General features: G+C 33.1%; 2 protein-coding genes across 2 annotated transcripts in view; one reads left to right on the forward strand and one right to left on the reverse strand.

Annotated features, from left to right (window-relative positions):
- Window positions 1-5,685, forward strand: part of LOC112082090 (zinc finger BED domain-containing protein RICESLEEPER 2-like) — an 8,340-nt gene extending 2,655 nt beyond the window's left edge. Inside the window, exons 4-10 of the mRNA XM_024149183.1 lie at window positions 2,630-2,837; window positions 2,937-2,999; window positions 3,096-3,178; window positions 3,363-3,460; window positions 3,578-4,833; window positions 5,174-5,492; window positions 5,576-5,685. Coding sequence (XP_024004951.1) covers window positions 2,630-2,837; window positions 2,937-2,999; window positions 3,096-3,178; window positions 3,363-3,460; window positions 3,578-4,833; window positions 5,174-5,492; window positions 5,576-5,685 — 2,137 coding nt within the window. The remainder of the gene's footprint in view (window positions 1-2,629; window positions 2,838-2,936; window positions 3,000-3,095; window positions 3,179-3,362; window positions 3,461-3,577; window positions 4,834-5,173; window positions 5,493-5,575) is intronic.
- A 902-nt stretch (window positions 5,686-6,587) lies between these two features.
- Window positions 6,588-8,983, reverse strand: LOC18030395. Its single transcript, XM_024149184.1, has 10 exons — window positions 8,963-8,983; window positions 8,683-8,880; window positions 8,379-8,437; window positions 8,161-8,285; window positions 7,941-8,055; window positions 7,750-7,882; window positions 7,573-7,661; window positions 7,243-7,366; window positions 7,007-7,168; window positions 6,588-6,905 (listed from the first exon to the last, which is right to left on the reverse strand). The coding sequence occupies exons 1-10, from the start codon at window positions 8,981-8,983 to the stop codon at window positions 6,588-6,590; spliced, it is 1,344 nt and encodes a 447-aa protein (XP_024004952.1).
- Between the last annotated feature and the right edge of the window lie 11,346 nt (window positions 8,984-20,329).

Raw genomic sequence — 20,329 nt, forward strand, 5'->3', positions numbered from 1 at the left:
TAATTTCTACTACTTGGACACAAATACGTTGCCCGCTGTTTGTCTTCTGAAGTTCAGAAACTCTATTACATGGAGACATTCGTTGTTTTTATTTAGTTTGGAGATGAAAGATGATAAAAATGAATGTTTCTTTTTATAAGACGGAGACAATAAACGGTTATGTTTTAAAATGCGGGTTTAAAATACTTTAGAAACGACGGTTATGCTTTTAAAGGCGGGTTTTATATACTTAAGCAACGATTCGTCAAAACTAACAAAATTAAATGACAATTTCTAACCAAAATTAACTATTTTTTATTAATAAAAAAATACGATAAATATATATAAGATCCATTTTCACATAAAATTTATTTTATTATTTTATGATAAGGTAAATTTCCCTTCGGGATTACAACGAATCAAAGGATGTTATATTCGTTCGAAAAATTCTATAAATAAATTTATATTGAACATTTAAGGAATAATGTCAAATTTATATATATATATATATATAAGCTAGGGTTGATCCGTGCTACGAAAGAAAAAAAAACATCAATTCATAAACATTATAGATATAGCATAATTCCAACCGAAATCCATGTTTTACTTTTTCTTATGACGGTAAACTATAGGAGACTTTTTGATAAAAAAAATACAATATTAATATAAAACCTTAGTAATTTTATTAATTATAACAGAAACATTTTAATAATCATAATATGCCATATAAAAATATAAAATTAAATAAAAAATAAAAATAAATAACTTAAAATCCTAATGCTTAACTTATAAAATTTACAAATTGGCTAGTCCCATCGCATGACATGCATCCTTGGAGGTAGTATACACAATACCAGCAACAGTCTTAATATCCTCATAATAACATGGGCCCTTTCTCACAGCCAACAAAATCATGAGATAATAAGCCTCGCCAGATCCATCCAAACAATCTGCTATAACACTAACTCCAGGGTCACCAATGACACGTCGTCTCCATAACTTTTGCTTACGATCCCAAACAAATTGACTTGGAATTTCTGAATACGTAAGCATCCTAGCTTCCGGGTATTCTTTGTTGCAGTTCATCCAAGCCGTGAATTTAGATATTCCATTAGAACCAAGATTTCCGCCTTCATCAGTCATCACAATCTCAGATTCAGGAAGATGGAAAGGCAACACGATTAGACGAACACTTCCACGTGTATTTGCACCTACGAAACATAATTAGATCTAAGTTACCAACCAGTATAAGTAAGAAAGCAGAACTTAATAAACACAAAACGATATCAAGTTGGATGTATAGTATATATCGCACCTGATGAGTTCATTATAGAGGTATAAAGAAAAAGTTCGCAGCAAAGAATGGAGTAACCACGATATGACACTACATCTATATATAACCGAGTATTCTAGGGTTTTGTTATAATTTTGGCATTTTTTTCTATTGGAAATTTGACATTTTTGTTTTATTTCATAAATATACGCACACGTAAATACAACAGAATAAATTTTCTTTAGAATCTTCGAGAATCATTAAAACTGAATATATAATTCATTTGCTACATATACTGGATACTTATTCGTACAAATATTATGATCGTAATATATATATCACGATATTTATTTAACTATATCGTGATATATGTACATTTTATTAATTTTAATACTTATAACAAAAAAAAAACGGACAGAGTTTAGATTTATATGAATCGGGTCGCAATAAAATCAATTTTCAGAGTCACGACAGTTTCCAGGACGTTACGTAGATGTGTTCAAGGATAAACCTAAATCCCAAAACAACGCTTTAAAAGGTCTATTGATTATAACCCCACTATCATATCTAAGAGAATAATAAACGAACTATCGACATAATATCAAACTTGATAACCATAACTAAAACAAATGCGATAAAAAATGATCCACAGATAGAGATGTCAAGTTGGGCTTAAATCCGCGGGCTCGGCCCAAATAGAACACAAGCGGGCTTGGGCCTAATTTTTTTTGTCCAAATTAAAGGCGGGCTTCGCGGGTCTGACCCGTGCGGAAGTTGGGTTTTGCGGGGTGACCCGGAGCGGATTTGCGGGTAAGCGGGCTGAACCGCAAAATTGCTTTTCTCATTGGCGTCATCGGATCTGTGATCTGTCGAGGGAAAATTGTTCAAACTGGTAAGCAAATTTCTTCAAATTGACTCTGTTTTTGGTGTCCGTTTTGGCATTTCTGGGCTTTGAAAGCTGCAATGGTGGAATATTCACCTTCGAAAAGCATAAAGATGAACGTGTCTTCTTCATCTTTTTATCATTCGATGACTGTCTCTTTCAGAAATTATTGAAATCAAATGCATGTTTAATAGCATGTCGTAGTATTTAATATTTGTGCTGCATTACAATAATGCTTTTTAGTGGGTGTAATATTTAGCGTAATCAGTAAAACAGGGTTCAAGCGTTTAAAAGTTTGATCTTTTGTTGTTAATTTGCAGAGCTGCGAAAATAATTTGAATAGTTTTTGGATACACCAGAGCATAGATAAGATTGAGTATTTCAGTTTTAGTGATCTTTGGGACTCTTTTGATGAGTTAAGTGCGTATGGACTTGGAACAAAAGTCGATTTATGGTTGGAAGGAAATTGAGGAGTGAATTTATGGTTGTTGCAGGAACCAGAGTGAGGTGATTGATTGTGAGAGTGAATGTTGGAGTGATGATAGTGAGATTGAGAAGTTGTCAATGTCAATGAGTAGTGGTTCTTGCAAAATATGGAATTTTGTTTCTGATGATTCGTTGATGCGAGATAAGCTCGGTTACATTGGGTTTCAGTACTTTGAGTCAGTTAAACCGCACTTACGGGCACCTCTTACCGCCAAGGTTTTCATTCATTTCATTTCTAGTGATCCTAATTTCTTTATCTTTCCTTAAGAACCTGACTAACTTAGAAAATTTCTCTAATGCATTGGTTTGTTTTAGGTAAATGAATTGGCTGAGAAGTATCCGGGACTTATAACTCTAAGGAGTGTTGATTTGTCTCCGGTAAGTTGGATGGCCATTGCTTGGTAAGTAGAGAAATTGTCTTCTTATTTGATCTGACTGCAAGTGTCCTTTTGGCCTCTGACTGCAACTGTCCAGCCGTCACTCCCAGGTAAAGACACAAGCTGTGAATCGGTGGTGACGAGTGGTCAGCACCAAGTAGCATTACAGAATCCTCCAAGGTTGTCTTTCAAATAAAAGTTACCTTTAGGTTACGTTTATCACGTAAGATTTGAAATTTTATTTTATAATATCTTAAAACCTTTTGCACCAATTAGAGTCACTTTTATATAAACCTAAAACCCTACTATTAATGAACCTAATTTAGCCAAAAGGTTTCTTAAAAGCCACTTATTCATTCGGCAGAGACAGAGAGTTTGAGAGACGCAGACAAAGTGTTTTAGAGATTGAGAAAGAGAGTTCAAACTTTGAGATCTTGATCATCGTGAATCATGGACGACCTGGTAAGTTTTACTCTATAATCATATAACATTACATGGAAACTTAATGCTTACGTTTATGTCTCCAATCATGATTACAAGCACGGAAGATTGATCACTTTGTTTTTCGTGAGATGGTAGCTAAGACAATTATTCAACATGATTTGCCGTATGCTTATGTTGAGTACGAAAGAGTCAGAGAAGTTTGGAGATATTTGAATGCTGATGTTAAGTTCATAAGTCGCAACACAGCCGCAAAAGATGTGTATCGGTTCTATGAGAATGAGACAGCTAAGTTAAAGAATGAACTAGCTAGTCTTCCTGGATGGATCAGCTTTACAACTGACTTGTGGTCTGCAATCACGCATGAAGGATACATGTGTATCACGGCACATTACATTGACCGAAACTGGAAGCTGAACAACAAAATCCTTGCATTTTGTGCTCTCCCACCACCACATACAGGTATCAATTTAGCAATGAAGCTTCTTGAGTCTTGGGAAGAATGGGGAATTCAGAAAAAGGTTTTTTCGATCACAGTAGACAACGCTACTAGCAACGATTCAATGCAAGACATTTTGAAATCTCAGCTTGTTATACGAGATGATTTGCTGTGTGGAGGAGAATTTTTCCATGTTAGATGTGCAGCTCACATACTTAACCTTATTGTTCAAGACGGGCTGAAAGTTATTGGTGATTCCTTGCATAAAATCAGAGAGAGTATCAAGTATGTAACTGTATCCGAGTCTCGGGAGATATTATTTGGAAAATGCGTTGACGCTGTGCGTTTAGACAAGAATAAAGGTTTGCTTTTGGATGTGCAAACGAGCTGGAATTCGACTTACCAAATGCTTGATAGGGCTATCGAGTTCCAAGCTGCTTTTTCTCACCTTGCTAGGATTGATGGGAAAAATTACAAGTTCTTTCCTACAGATGAAGAATGGAATCGAGCAAAAGAGATTTCTGTTTTTCTGAAGCCGTTTTATGAGATCACTCGGCTTATCTCAGGTTCGACATATCCAACTTCTAACTTGTACTTTATGCAAGTTTGGACGATTCAAAACTGGTTGACAGTGAATGAATCAAGCCCAGATGAGATTATCAGAAAAATGATTATACCGATGAAGGAGAAGTTTGATAAGTATTGGGAAGAAGTTAGTGATGTTTTTGCAATGGCTACCGTCTTTGATCCACGGTTAAAGCTTACACTTGTGGACTTTTGTTTTGCAAAGCTTGATGTGAGAACTTATCAAGCCAAGATGGAAAACTTGCATACTGAACTGCGTCTGCTTTTTGAATCATATGAGAAAAGGACGAAATCTCCACCACCATCTACACAGTCACGAGAAACTAATGCAAAAGATAGAGCACAAATTGGGAGCTTTATGAATTACGATGTAAGTAATTTTTTATGTTATTTATGTGTCTTATTATCTGGATTAAGTTTGCAAGTTTTATTTCTTATGAACTAGTATACATTATAGTTGAGTTGGAAGTGTGCTCCACGTTTGCAAGTGTGCTTCACTTTTAAATATTTCGTTCGTCTTTTTGTTTGCAAGTGTGCACCACGTTTAAATATTTATTTCGTCTTTTTGTTTGCAAGTGTGCTACACGTTTCTGTTCAACATTTATTTAATCTTTGTAGAAGCTTTGCTTCATGCTGTGCTTTGCTTCACGTTTTCTCTTTTAGTTTATAAATACGTAGTTACAGTTTTTTGTTTTTTTTTTTGCTTTCAGGATTTCTTTGCCTTTCGCAGGTCAAGTGTTGCTGTTAGTGGGAAGACTTTTCTGGAATTGTATCTTGATGAACCGGCATTAGACGAGATCGATCTCGACGTCTTGGATTATTGGAAAATTAACTCAAAAAGATATGGTGAGCTTTCTTTAATGGCTTGCGATCTGCTTAGTATACCCATCACGACAGTAGCTTCAGAATCCTCTTTTAGCATTGGAGCTCGTATTTTGAACAAATATAGAAGCCGGCTTCTTCCCAAAAACGTGCAAGCTTTGATATACAGTCGCAATTGGTTAAAGGGATTTGAAGCATATGAAAATGGTAAACAAATTTTTGTCAAAATTTTTACACTTATTTAATCATAAATTATTTGGTTCACTAACTTAATTTAATCATATATGCAGAGGAGGAAGAAGAATCTGATAGTGAAGATAAGACACTACCATCTTTCCAATCCATTCTCAATGATGAAGATGAGGACGAAGATGAAGCTGAGGATGAAGATGAAAATTGAAGAATTATCAACTTTGGTTTGCTTCTTGAATTTGAGAATTAAGTTAAAAGTTTTAGGTTGAACTTCATTTCTTCTAGGATTTTTGATTTTCTTGCTTTCTCTGGTTTTAGCCTATGTTACTTTGATACTTTCTTAGATTTTATTCTTCTTTTGCTTCTCTGATTCTTGAAATTTTTTTTATTGGATTGTTGGTGATAGTTTCAAAATATTGCTTTTAAGTTGAATGATGCTTGTTGTTTTAATTCAAAATCATTGCTTCATACAACATAGACACGAGCAACTAAACTATATCCTTCTCTGATTAAGATTTTTGTAATTGGACTATATCTTTTTGAAAGGCTTTTGATGAACTTCAAATCCATTCACTTACCAAAATCTAGTAAAGATGAAAGTATAGAGAATAGACTTGATGTTGCTTTTGTTGTTTAATATCGATAGTCTAACGTAAATTACAAAGATGAGCATTATAAAGAAAAAATACATGGAATCCGCGGGTCAGTCCGCTAACCCGTAGAATATAGGCGGGTTGGACTTGGACAATAGATTTTGGGATCGCAATCCGCGATGGGCCAGTCCGCAAGGCCCAACAAAAAAATAAAACCGCATCGGGTTGGGTTATTTGGACGCGGGCTGGTCCGTTTGACATCTCTATCCACAGACATGGTGTGAATATGCGATACACACGACGATTGTAAACATAAAATTGAATATAAATAAATCTTTGTTAAAAAAGAAAGAACAACTATTTATAACGAAATATTAAACTCTTTCAAATTAAATAAAAATTAAGTAAGCATAAAATCTAAATCAATAATATTTTCAATAGAAAAATGTTCTACCAAAACTCGAAACATAAAAATATATAAGATAATATTATAGCGAACTCATTATCACTAAACATCCTATGACATAGAATTCTTCTTCCTTCTAGATTCAGATGTTTTGACAGGAGTAGCAATGACGTCAGGATCCTCACGATCTCTTTTAGAACTCACAGGAGCTGTCTTCTCAATAGAAACATCTGTATTTAGTTTAGCAATGTCATCAGGAGCATCACAGTCACTTTTAGAAGATGCAGGTACAATCTTCTCGATAGAAGCTTCTGCATTTACATTAACACTGACATCAGGATCATCACAATCACTTTTAGAACAGGCAGGCAGAGTTTTCTCGATATGTGCTCCTTTATCTTCACAAACAAAGGTTTCCAAAAGTGGAGGCTTAAAAAAACAAAATCATAGCAAATAAACAATCCGTTATGCATAGTTACATATCTAAATATCCAGACAAACTAAGAATCGAAAGCATACCCAGAATAGACCTGACTACAGAACGTCTGAATCATATAGTCATCAGATGTAAACCGGTCAACCGAAAACGAAGTCTTAACCTTTTTGACATTATCTTCCGTTACAACAACCTTAAAAAGGAACTCTTTTCCTTCTAGATCACGCAGTGATTGAGGCAGTCCAGACGAATTATCCTACAAAATATATTGGAAATATTTTAATTGAGGTATATAATCATAACGCTTATCAAATAAAACTATAGGTGTACCCCAACAGACTCTTCGAAAACTTCCTCGGCAGTCTTCTTAAACAATTTTTGAGCAATTTTGTCGAACACGACAAAGACTGCCGTCCCTCCAAAACCATCGTCCACGTTCAACAACAGAAAGAAACTATAAAAGAATAATTAGACAATTAGTTTTATAAATATAAAAAAATATATGACATAATGATTATAAAGGTGTGTGGACGCCGAATTCAAAGAATAGAGATTTGACTACCTAGCAACAACTTCAGACTCATAAACATTACTATTGCAATTAATGCATTTCCAAAACGGCGGCGAAGGAGCATGGTCTCTCTCGGGTATAGGATGAACCTTTTTTCACACTTCTTGCATGCTATGTAATACCACGAATTACTATTGGCAACCGAGCGTATGGTCGCCAATGTGTCATACTTACCAACCTGCTTATTCAAAACAATCAACGACAACCACCGATATACAAATTTTTTTTTATAAACAAAAATGATAGAGTATCGCATATTCACATACCGTATCGATCGAATGTATAGAACTTAACTTTCGCCTAATATTAGTTCCCAAAAATTCATTGTTTAATGAATCTTTAGAATCTACACCCGAATCATCTTCGTTAGGAATGAGAATATACTTATCTTGAGGCAACCTAAATGGAAAAATACAAAAACTAATTATAGTAGAACGAACATATGTACAAATAAAACCGTACTGTAATTCCATTGAATAGATTCCTACTCAGATCAGAATTTTGCCACAAGAGGCACACTGGATCAAACAATATCTGAGTTGTATTAACAGCATTTGAGATGCTCATCTCACCTAAAGTGTAAATAAATCGGTGTATCAGAAATACATATAATCTATGATAAAATTGTTCATAATCGTTGCTAAAATTGAATCAGTATAAATCATTAAGTAATATACCTCGATAGTTTTTGATACATTCAAGCCTTATAATAACCACAACGACGGATGCGCAATTACGTTTAACGTAATCAGCAACTTCTTTTGCGTAATCAGCCCAAAGAGTACACGGTAATTGTAGATCGCTGTTATAATTAATACATGATCATGAGTTAAATCATTTAACTAAAAACAACACAAAATAAAATAAAATATTAAATTAGAACTAAGTATGTTACCTCTCATCTCTAAGATAAATCTTAAGTCTAGAACGATGTTTTCCTTGAGCCATGACGTCCTGAACATGACCAACTCTTACGATTTGTCCGACCACGTCTTAGCGTTTGTAATAAAGTAACACGAAACAAAAGAACCAAAACAATTAGCCAACAGCTATCTAATGCAAAAAAGTGTTTAATACCATGTCATAAAAAATGTTAAATAAACTATGCGTCTCAGTTTAGATATGGTACCGATCAAATAGCTATTGTCCAAATCAGTTGATAAAATATCTGAAAAACTTTTCATATATTTCTCGGGAACCTCTTGAGGAAAATCCAAGCATACAGAGACAGTCGTAGTTGCATAGAACACTATCTGGAAAGGTGTTCGTGTAGTTCGATACTCAGAATTATACTCAACAACCTTAAAAGTATTGATAAACACCGATCTCCCATCGACCAAATCTTTATGAAAAGATTTAGCAAAAAACCTTTTAACAGTTGCTTGTATCCTATCACCCTAAGTTCCAAAGGACAATAAAAAACAAAATTAACCAACAAATAATTGGCTAACTGGGATATTCATAAATTATAGCACTAACCTCTTGATCAACCAAGACCATCTCAAGTGAACACTCCGCTCTGCCTTTGAATCCATCTCAAACCTTGAGGATATTAACTTTGATAACAAAGTTATTAGAGTCAGGACGTTAATCCCTAACGAAAACATTAGATGCTGATTTTCTTTTAAAAATCGACATAGCTTAGACCACACGATATTATAACAAAGAAAAAAAATTGGGAGAAACCAAGACGAAGAATGGGTCTTTATATATATAGTAGGAGACATGATATATATATATATATATATATGTAAATTAGACTTAATTCAGATATGATTTACTACTTTTTAGAATATACATATATCGCAACAAAAGGTAAAGACAATAAAATCTTCTAATTTTCTTTATTTTAAAAATGTTAAAAACGATAAAATCTTCTAATTCTCTGTATAAAGCAAAAAAATAATACTCAGATATTATCAATTTATATATACTTTAACGGAAAATTAACATAATGAAGTTAAATTCAATTTAAAAAAATGGCAAACATTACAGTAACTGTATATATAAAGTAGAAAATATATTTAAGAAATAAGTAATTAGCGATTTAGGCAAACAATTTAAGGAATTATTTGTAAACGATGTGTTTAAGCTACCAAAAACGATAATACATATCAATAATTAAGCGTAACAATAAATTAAATAAAGTGAAAGATCTTTACAGTTTATCATTTGTATAATTTATCCTCCGTATATAATATTTACAATTCTTAAACAATATATTACATGAAAGAATAATTATTAGTCTAAATATAAAATGAACAATTCTATAATATATTGTAACAATCGCGCACATACGCAGAGATATATAAGATAATTCATATGAGAAGAAAATGACAATAACAAACTAAAAAACTGCAATGTAGTTTTACAAGATATAAAAAAATGTATAGGCTGGTATTCCAAGATTTATGTATTCGTGAAATGGAAATCAATATTGATCGACACCAATGCCTCCCGGAGACGTACTACTTCAGGAATAGCTGGTGTCAACATTATCCGTGTGTAATTAGGAGCCGCTACAGCCATCCAATTACCTTATGATCACAAAAAAACAATCAAAATAATTAATAACTTAACAAACACTTATAATTTTTATATAGTTATATCTATATTCGAAAAAGTATCATAAATTTCAGCCTTAGAATACCTCGAATGATATCAACTTTGCAGACAGAACGATACATATTATCATATCATCATCACAATGCGTCAAACCATCGAGAAAATCTCGACCAAAATTGCCAACCAAACGACATGGTAGACGACATCCTCTAATAATTATAAAATAAAACAATCAGCGGAAAATTGATTGTAAGTAAGTAGCTCTGAATTCTAAACTGTATGATAATACACAATACCTCTGATTCTCCAATTCGATATATATCTCGTTCATCATGTAGCTTTCAAGAGGATATTGTGGATCAACGTAGTTTCCAACAGTCCTAACACGTCCATTTAGATCTTAACGCAAAAAACATAAAAAGGCAAGCCAACACTATAGCAATTTACAACTTACAAAACATAATATGTGTCATATCACAAGAACATATGTAATACACACAGTTTACCCACACAACTGTTAACGTCGCAGGATCCATCTATTATATACTCGAACTCGGTAAAAGAAAAGCAACGATATGAGTTATCCATCACAAATACACCGACCGAAGTTTACAGTTTACAAAACACCAAAAGAATGAGAAACAACTCTATATATACGCCGAATCATATCTCAAAATATGTATTTATTTTATTTTATTTTAATAAAATATAAGCAACGATAAGATTACGGAAAAGCGAAATAATATTGTGTTATAGTTAAATTTTATTATTATAACAAAACTGATATATATAATTATTCTAATATCATTTATTATATATTGTTTTTATTAAAATAAGAAATAAGTATGCCACAATAAAAAAACTAAAAAGAAAATATGATAAATAACTATTGTCTTCTGATAATCAACCAACGAACCCTAATGCATGGTATGCACTTCTAAACGAAGGACACACGACTCCACCAACAGTCCTTATATCATCAAAACTATGTGGACCCCTAACTATGTCCAATAAGAGCCTTAGATAATACTCTTCTCCGTACTCTGTCGGCGATTCGTCCACAACACACGCACCAGAATTTCCTTTTAGTCTTGGCCTCTATGTCCTGTTTTACGATCCCATACAAACATAGAAGGAATCTCCAAGTATAAAAGATTCCTTGCCTCTGGATAAGACTGATTACACCTAAACCAAGCAAGGAATTTAGGTTTTCTAGCAGCAACACGTCTATCTAAATTATTAGAAAACGCAATATTTTCCCCAGGGAGATGAAACGGCATAACTTGCCAATTAACACGTGGTCGCCTGTGAGCACCTAGACATAGACAATAGAAAAACAATCATATATACAATAACAACAATCAATAAAATACCGTAAAGAAAACTAACGATTAGTGACGTTTCTAAAAACGTAATACAAAACTCATTTACCAAACGCTTCCATCGAAGAACCCGAATGCAAATAATTCTAACAATGCAGACTGATAACTCGCGAAGTCGCGATAGACGCATATATATATATATATATACCTATACCAAAATATATGCATATATATAGAGATATAAGAATTATGTGGTTTACGCGTTGTTTATTTTTTTTCTAGGGTTTCTTATAATGTTTTCCTTTATTTACATTTTATAGATTTTAACGAATAGACTTTTTCACAGAATTTTTTTACCTCTCAACTACTGAGTTTTTCCTTTTTAATAAGTAATTAAATAATCTATTAAATATCTTGTGTCTGATAAAAGAAACACTATTATTTTCATAGCTGCTAAATGGAAAAAAACTAAAAGTTGTGATGTGATCGGGGATATCTTCGAATCCTCTCAAATATTTATAAATTTGAGTTACTTAGAGTCCAAGAAATCAATAAAAAATGCGTTATTTATGTGAATATATAACTTATATTATTTTCTCCACTTTCCATATCTCAATATCAAACAACAATAATAATTACATTAAAAAATATATTTATTGATTAAAATAAAGAGGTCTGAAGAATAAAGAATAATTAAACTATAATTTGTATACATGGTAAATCGTTTTTTAAAATGATATATGCATATCTGAATAAGATGCATCATAACACTATGCAATGTAGACGTCCCACACTACCACGCGTGCATGACCTCTTACGCGGATATCTGCATTGTTATAAAAAAAGATTTGAGAGAGAGAAGGCGACCACGAATTAATACTAAAAAGTCAAATACAAACATTAAGTATTAGAAATTCACTGTTCCAAAAATTCATCTAACTCAGGAATACGGGGATTGAGTTCGAACTTAGTAGGAGATGTGGAAGATATAGTGATCTTGCCTATGTTGATAAAACACATATAGAGTCAAAACAATAAAACGAAACGAATATAGAGAATATAAATTAGTATAATGAAAATACCTCCAAAATAATCAATAACGGCCCATCTAAGCACACACACAATGATATCTTGATCACAGCGTCTCCAATATGCATAAAAGTTTTTAGCCATCTCACCGGACAATTCACAACTCAAATCAACACCACTAAATTAAAACACGTCACACATAATCAGATGAATAGAATAAATAAAACGACAATCTATACAGTTTAAAACATCCAACAGACAGTACCGTTTATCCCTAAGACAGAACGTGACGGTTGAATATGAACCCCATATCTCGGAATCACATATATCATTACATGGACTGCCATATGAAGGAACAGAATGCTCTCCAGTCAGTAAACCACACCACGTCCCAGATCGACTCAAATTTAAGACCCGACCTATCAAATCTTCATAAACAACAAAAACTAAACCATGTTAACATCAACAACATAATAATAACGAAATTCAATAACTAAATCGAAAATAAACACACCAACTAAATAGTCATCATCATGGACACGATCCAATATCCTTTGAAAATCAACGAAGTCAAAATAAGCATTTTTCACATCTACGTGAGGTCTTGTCAATGATAGTTGATGGTAGGAACAATATTTTTTATCTATGAGAAGTCGGTCTACAACTATCCTCACAATCGATAACAGAAAAACGACTGATAATAATCCAACTACCAACATCTATGCGAGACGATGCGACACCGATCTCACCATCACTAACAGTGGCCTGAATTTTAACACCCTGTGAATAAAACAGTCAATTAGACACCAACAAAAATTTAGAATATTTTTGTGTAATAGTAAAATAAATACCTGTTCATCCGACAATATGAGCTCCATGGAAGAATGTTTCGAAATTAGCATATGCATCCACGTTTGTAAAACCTTAACAAAGATAGTACAACCATCTTTGGAAGGACTCAAACGTGACACACACCTTCCAAAACACATTGAACCAAGAGAAACTGTATAAGTACACACCGAATCCTGGTGTCCAGATATACTAATATTCTTTTCGATGAGTATATCACTCAGTTCGACGTTTCGCTGATCTTCACTATCATCGTCAATATCAGTCTCATCATCCAACATAACATCTTCATCATTATCTTCATCATCATCAGTTGAATCAGCATCGTCATCATCTTCATCTTCGTCATCACCGCTATCACCTTCTGAGTTATCACTTGAACCATCAGATTCTTCACAAGACTCATCGTCGTCAATAAAATCATCCTCAGAATCATATTCATCTGTTTGGTCCATATCATCAGTATCATCGCCCGTCTCTGAATCAGACCCCATATAATCCTCAAAATAATCATCATCAGTACCACGACCAGATAAAACCTCTGTATCATCAGAGTCACTATCTTCTCCATAGATAAATATATGTAAAAACAGTGTAATTAGTATTCTAAAAAAAAAAAACGATGTTCAAAACAAAAAAACAAAGAATTGAAACCATTAGATTCTTTATTCATAACCCAAGCATTCCTCGAAAAATCCCATAGAAAGGTCTTCTGAGCATGATCGCTCGTATTAACATGATCAGAACCTAAATGCACAAAACAAACATTAGAACAAACATAAATACGTATAAAATTTAATATACATCATTAACAAAAATATATTACATGAAGAAAAGAAATACCTTCTTTGATAAAAAAACTCGTGATTAATAATAGATATATGATACGCAGAATCAATATCTACATAAAAATTGAACACGTTCGTAGATTAATATATAATAAGAGTATGCATCTGAAAGACTAAGATATAGCACTACAAAAGGTACAAAACTGTAAGATTAATAGACAAAACTACCTTCGATAACAGGATTATATGTCTGCAAGGTCCATTCGTCGATAGCAGAATCCATAAGTAGCTTGCATGGATAACCTACAACATACAAAACAACTACTAATAAGTATTATAACTTGAATGAATAACCTAAAGAGGTACAACAACCTTTTTTGTGATATCCACGAAAACGTATGGAGTTACGTAACGATAATCAGTCCTCTCTTTGTGATCCATATTCTGACGATGCAATTTCAACACAGACCTTAACCCGTGAGCATAAGCCTGATTATTAAAACCTATAGTCGTATAAATTTTTAGAATTCATTAAAAAATTTGAGAGCATATATACTATTATTAAATTTGATAATAGTTATATATATACCCGAAGCAGTAGACGGAACTTCCCAAATGATGATGACTTTAGATGGATGATCAAAGCTGTACTTAGACGAACACATAGTTAGGTTTGCATGCAAATAGACAAACATGATGAATCTTTTCTAAAGAGATCCAAAAAGTTAATGCTATTATAAAAACTCTAGCAAAATAAACATGGAACCTTAATAGAAAAACTAATGCGTAAATTATGAGACGTTTGGTTGAAAACGCTCATATTTATACGTTTAAACAACCTAGGGTTTATTTTCTTGTGAAAAATAATAAAATGTAATTAATGTTATATATGTGATATTATATATCTTCCCATGAATTTCGTTGTTATTAATTATAAAAATATAAAGATTCCATTCTAGATAATAACAAAGAAATTATTAAATATTTCCTTTTATAAAATATTTAATAATTAAAAAATATTTCCAAACATCGAATTATAACTAAAATTTAAAAATTAAAAACAAAAAAAAAACTAACCACAGGATTCGAACCCATGAGCATTTGATAAATGGACAAAACACCTAACCAACACAGCTACCATGTTAGTCAGCACAAACTACATATTGGAAGGTATCTATAATGTTTTTGTTTTTGAAAATTGGGTCAAGTTATTAGAGAGAAAAGGTTATGGCCCATGGCTTTTTTGATCTCAATTACAGAAGTTTTCCATTTTTAAAACAACTAATATCGATTTTAATGGTTAGAAATTAGTTAATTCAACCAATCAAATTATAACAATTATCAACCAATCAAATAATCAGAATTTCATTAATCAAAACGACACAAAATTTTGTCTCAATTACAGAAATTTTCCATTTTTAAAACAACTAATATCGATTTTAATGATTAAAAATTAGCTAATTCAACCAATCAAATTATAATAATTATCAACCAATCAAATCATCATTAAGGAAAACAACACAAAAAATTGTGCTTTAAACCACAGACGAATTCACTTCGCAAATACTAATATAGATAAATACAAACGAACTTATCATGAGTACGCATTAAAAAGTAAAATGAAACAGGGAGAGCCAAAGGTAAAAAAGCAAGACACAACAAAGAAGGGGAAAGGAGAAAAAATGAAGTCCTGAGTTGCGATAAAGAAGACGTAAAGGACATGATAGATAAAGGGGAACATTGCTTAAAGGGCCACTTAAAGAGAAGAAAAAGCAAAGGACGTGCTAGGTAAATTGGTCTTTGTTTACTCTCACTGTACCCTGCAAGATAAGAGACACTAAACATTAACAAGATAGAAGAACAAGGGAAGAAAAGACTAGAGTAAAATGTGGCCACTAGACCTAAAAGCACGGCCCCTTAAATGAAGTGTGGTTACAAGGCAATGTTAATTAAACCGTATGACAAATTAAGAAGTGTTATAATCAGCCAGCTTTTCCCAAAACTTTTAGAGGGTGGGAAGTAAGGAGATAAGTTGTCCGAAACCGAATAAGACTCACCTTTCCTGAGCCTGACAACGTGTGACCATGTGACCTGGAATGTGAGGTAATAAGGGGATAAGTGATTCAACATGAGCATGTTTACTTCCCGTTAAGCACTCAACATAAACTGGGCAATCATGCCTGGGAATTTAATACAAAGAACCAAGTATCAGTACTTAGGAAGGTAGATAACGACAACCTCGTGCCCCTTAATATAGGTAAAGGTGAATTTAATGTGTATAGGATTACATCATTTGAAATAAGTTGACTCTATGATAAAATCATAATGAGCCCATGACTAGCTGATTCGCACATGAAACATGTGAGAGTGACTTGCCACTTTTCATAGGAAAGATAAGTGTATGGCCGTTCGGACCACCCAACAGTGAGTAATCCGCCAGGGAACATATATCGTCTTTGCGCTTTGGGATATCCATGTCGGGAGCATAAGCGTAAGTGACAAGGAAAATGGGTGAGATACACTCAAGTTCCCAATATCATACCCAATACAATCTGACCAAAAGGACATAAGTCACATAACCCAATATACGAATCTTAGTGAGGTAATCTCTATAAGCAAGAAAATGTGATAAACGACACATAGTTTGATCAAGCCATGTGCACTACAACACTAGTTTGAAAAAAATCTCTTAACCTCCAAAGTTCTCCTTGAGCCACATACGAAGAGAGATGAAGTTCAGTTTTGTTCTGAGAATTCCTAGAGGAATCCCAATTTAAATGATCTTGAACATAAGCCAAAAGTTCTTGGTTTGATTTAAGCTGCAATCACATCTATGGAGGTTACAAAAAAATGCAACATTATCCATATAGGCCAGATCATGCTTTCTAAAGACCATTCCCAACTTCTTATTTTTACAAGAAAACATGAACTTACTTGTGAAAATGACCTTCGGCTATGAAAATATACTATGTTGTTAGCATCTCTCATCACCCAAGAAGCTCATGGTAGTTGCTTCTTGTAAGAACTTTATATCCAGATCGCACATAATATACTCCATGTTTTGCACCAGCCCACACATATTAGTCTATACGGCTACAAAAGGCTGATGTTGCCTAATGAAACTGATATCTCTGATGGAAAAGTCTCTTTAAGAATTTTAATATTCAAGTCCCTTCTCGTATGATCAATCAAATCAAAAACTCTCATAATTATGTTCACGAGGAGTTGGAGACCTACAGGTCAACGAGCAGTCCAATCATAGATCCAGTTATCTATCCATACTTGAGTCTTCTTTTAAGTCCCCATTTCGAAGTTCACACCCAAACAAAATACTTTCCTAGGGATAAGAAGGTTGGTACCCAAGCAGATCTGGTAATATGTCCCTGAAAACATATGATGTACTCTTAAAACCGGCTGAAAAAAGACTTTCTGAATATCATGAAGCATCCTCGACGTATTTTTCTGCCAATAATGTCTGATTGAATAAGATTAAGTCTTTGAAAGAAAATATCACAAAGATTGTTTGCCAAAGTAAGGCATCCCAAGATATACATTGTTTTAATTTTCTCTAATAATATAAAATTTTCCACCATAAATCCATCATTGCACTAGGAAGCTTCTTCAATTGACGTCGACGTATTTGTTTTGCCAATAATGACTGATTGAATAAGACTATGTCTTTGAAAAAATTACCACATAGATTGTTTGCCAATGTAAGGCTTCCCAAGCTATTCATTGTATTTTCCTCTTATAATCTAGATGTTGCCACCATAAATCCATCATTGCATTAGTAAGTTTGTTAAATGGGTGTATCGGATACTTTAAACATGACATTGCATAAACCGACATTTGCCATGTCCACTGATTTCAAACCATTTATTTTCCACATTAGGAGGCATTTCTTAGCATACCATCATGCTAAACGAGACTTTAGTTTGTGAGTGATGTATCCTAGCAGTTATTGCTTGGATCCGCCAAGAAATTTCAGCATTCTGAGATAAACACATTAGCCTTCTTCTTGGGAAACCTGTGTTATGCTTTTAATCCATTCCTTATGGTCCTCTTCAACTATCGTTCCAAAATTTGTCGTCTGACTGTTCTGTCCCAACAGACTTTCATACATTGCCAAAAAAAGATATTAATTTAATACAATTCTCTTTCATTGCTTTGTATACAAAACGGCTATCATCCTTGAAAAAGATATGGTTAATAGATGGACTGACCAATGTATGAAATCAAACCATATGGTCGACCATTGATTAAAACAGAGTATGACACAGATTCCACACAACTCATGATCCAATAAATCCATTTACTGCTACAGCCCAATGCTGATGAGTCAAAATTTAATTTATAATTGTTAGGATTAAAGACAATACGATGATGTTTTGTATTCTTTAATCACTCAAGCTCGCTCTCTCTCTCTTATGTTCGATCGGTTTGCGTTTTAAAGAAATGAGAAAGAACTTGCAGAAAAGTAAAAAACACAGAAGCTTTTAACGACTTCGGGTCATAAACTTGAACCCTACTGTCGCCGGGATCTGATACCCGGAATCCACTAGAATCTCTTTGGTTTTATACACCTTACTACCACCTACTACAAACCACGCATGCTTTAGTCTGTAACCCTATAGCCGACCTTAGAGAATAGTCCAAACTTGGCTCTGCAACCTTTCTTCTTCAAGTAGAAACAGAGTCTTCACCAAACCATCTCTGTTTAAAACCGTTTTGGGAAAACCTCACGCGCGCGCCACGTGATGCTCCTTTTCCTTTCAACTTTTGGGCCTGACGGATTACTTATGGGCTTCGTTACTTCTGATCTGCTTAGACGAAACCCTCTCTCAGCATTAGAGTCTTCTTGTACTTAGTATACTTTTTTTTGATAAATATATGTAGTATACATGAAAATTGTATACGCAGATTTATATATATAGAATACTTGTATAGTATTCACATATTTAATGTACATGAATGTAGTATTTATATTTAGTGTATATATATGTAGTATACATGAATGTAATATACGTATATGTAGTGTGCAAGTATTTTGAATACATGTATTTTAAAATATCTGTTTATAAAAATTTAAATATCACTATGTGCAGCAAAAAATCTATGTTTTTAAAAAAAAATATATATATATATATATCATTCTATCTTTCATTTAAAAAAAAAACAAGATGTATATGAGTCTTGAAGGAGGAAAAAAAAATCGAAAAAGTAGTAAAAACAAAAAGATTAACTATTGATTTTCTCTATTTCTCGTCCTCTTATGATTACTCTCTCTCTTTTTTTCTCTCATACTTCTATGTCTAATGAGTTGTTTCAGTACTATGAAAATGTCACTATTTAAAAACTACCAAACTTCCTGAAGACTAACAATTAATATAGCATGGCCACAAATCCAAATAAACATGTGTCATATAGCTAACATCATAACCATCAAAAACAAAATTGGGTTAGATCGTAATCAATGAGTGAGATTTGGGTGTATTTTTATTACAGTTAGGCCTAGTTGGCTTAGTTTAGATCTGAATGCTTTCGATTTAGAATTTAGTTGGTATGTTTTTCCACTCAACACAGATCAACTCCTGTGTTAGTCGAATATAATAGTGTATCCAAGCAGAAATTGTTTTTGATAGTTATGGTGTTACGCATATGATCCATGTTTATTTGGATGTGTGGCCATAATATATCAATTTTTGATGTAGTTATCAATACATTGTGTTAGTTTAGATGTGTGGACATGCATTTTCCTATAATTCGTGTAGGTAAGAATCAATTTTCTAATAACGGGGTTTTAGTGAAAAAATCCCTCAACTAAAAATAAATAGAGTAGAAACCCCTCAACTTTTTTAATAATGTAAAAAATTTTCAACTAAGTTTTGTTAACGATTTAATTCTTCCGGCCGTCAAATCAAAACAGAATGTTTTTGTTTTGTAAAAAGCCGACATACACCACACTTAAACAACACAAATTTTATAAAACAAAACAGTACGGTTTTTAAAAATCTGATTTTAACCCCCCCCCCCAAATTAATCTAACTCTAAAATTCCCAAATTCTTTAAAGTTTAACCTAAATTGATGAACCCTAATTTTGTGGAGTGTTATTCTCTGAACTTTTTGTGGCTTAGAAGTCAATTGCAAGAGACTGGGGATGATTTATTATGTGGATTAGAACGGATTTGAGAGTAAATCCGCTAAATTGGAAGAAAGATATCTCTGAATAGGGGTGAAGGATTGTGCAAATTGGAGAATGATTCTCGAATCTGGAGCTTCAAAGATGATGAGA

The sequence above is a fragment of the Eutrema salsugineum genome, unplaced genomic scaffold, assembly GCF_000478725.1.
Source record: "Eutrema salsugineum unplaced genomic scaffold, Eutsalg1_0 scaffold_1, whole genome shotgun sequence".
NCBI classification, from domain to species: domain Eukaryota; kingdom Viridiplantae; phylum Streptophyta; class Magnoliopsida; order Brassicales; family Brassicaceae; genus Eutrema; species Eutrema salsugineum.

Coding starts and splice junctions, on each gene's coding strand:
- LOC18030395 (XM_024149184.1), bottom strand. CDS start 8,983: ATGGTCTTGGTTGATCAAGAG. Junction 8,881..8,962: donor TGGTCTTGGTTGATCAAGAG/GTTAGTGCTATA, acceptor TTTGGAACTTAG/GGTGATAGGATACAAGCAAC. Junction 6,906..7,006: donor TTCAGACGTTCTGTAGTCAG/GTCTATTCTGGG, acceptor TGTTTTTTTAAG/CCTCCACTTTTGGAAACCTT.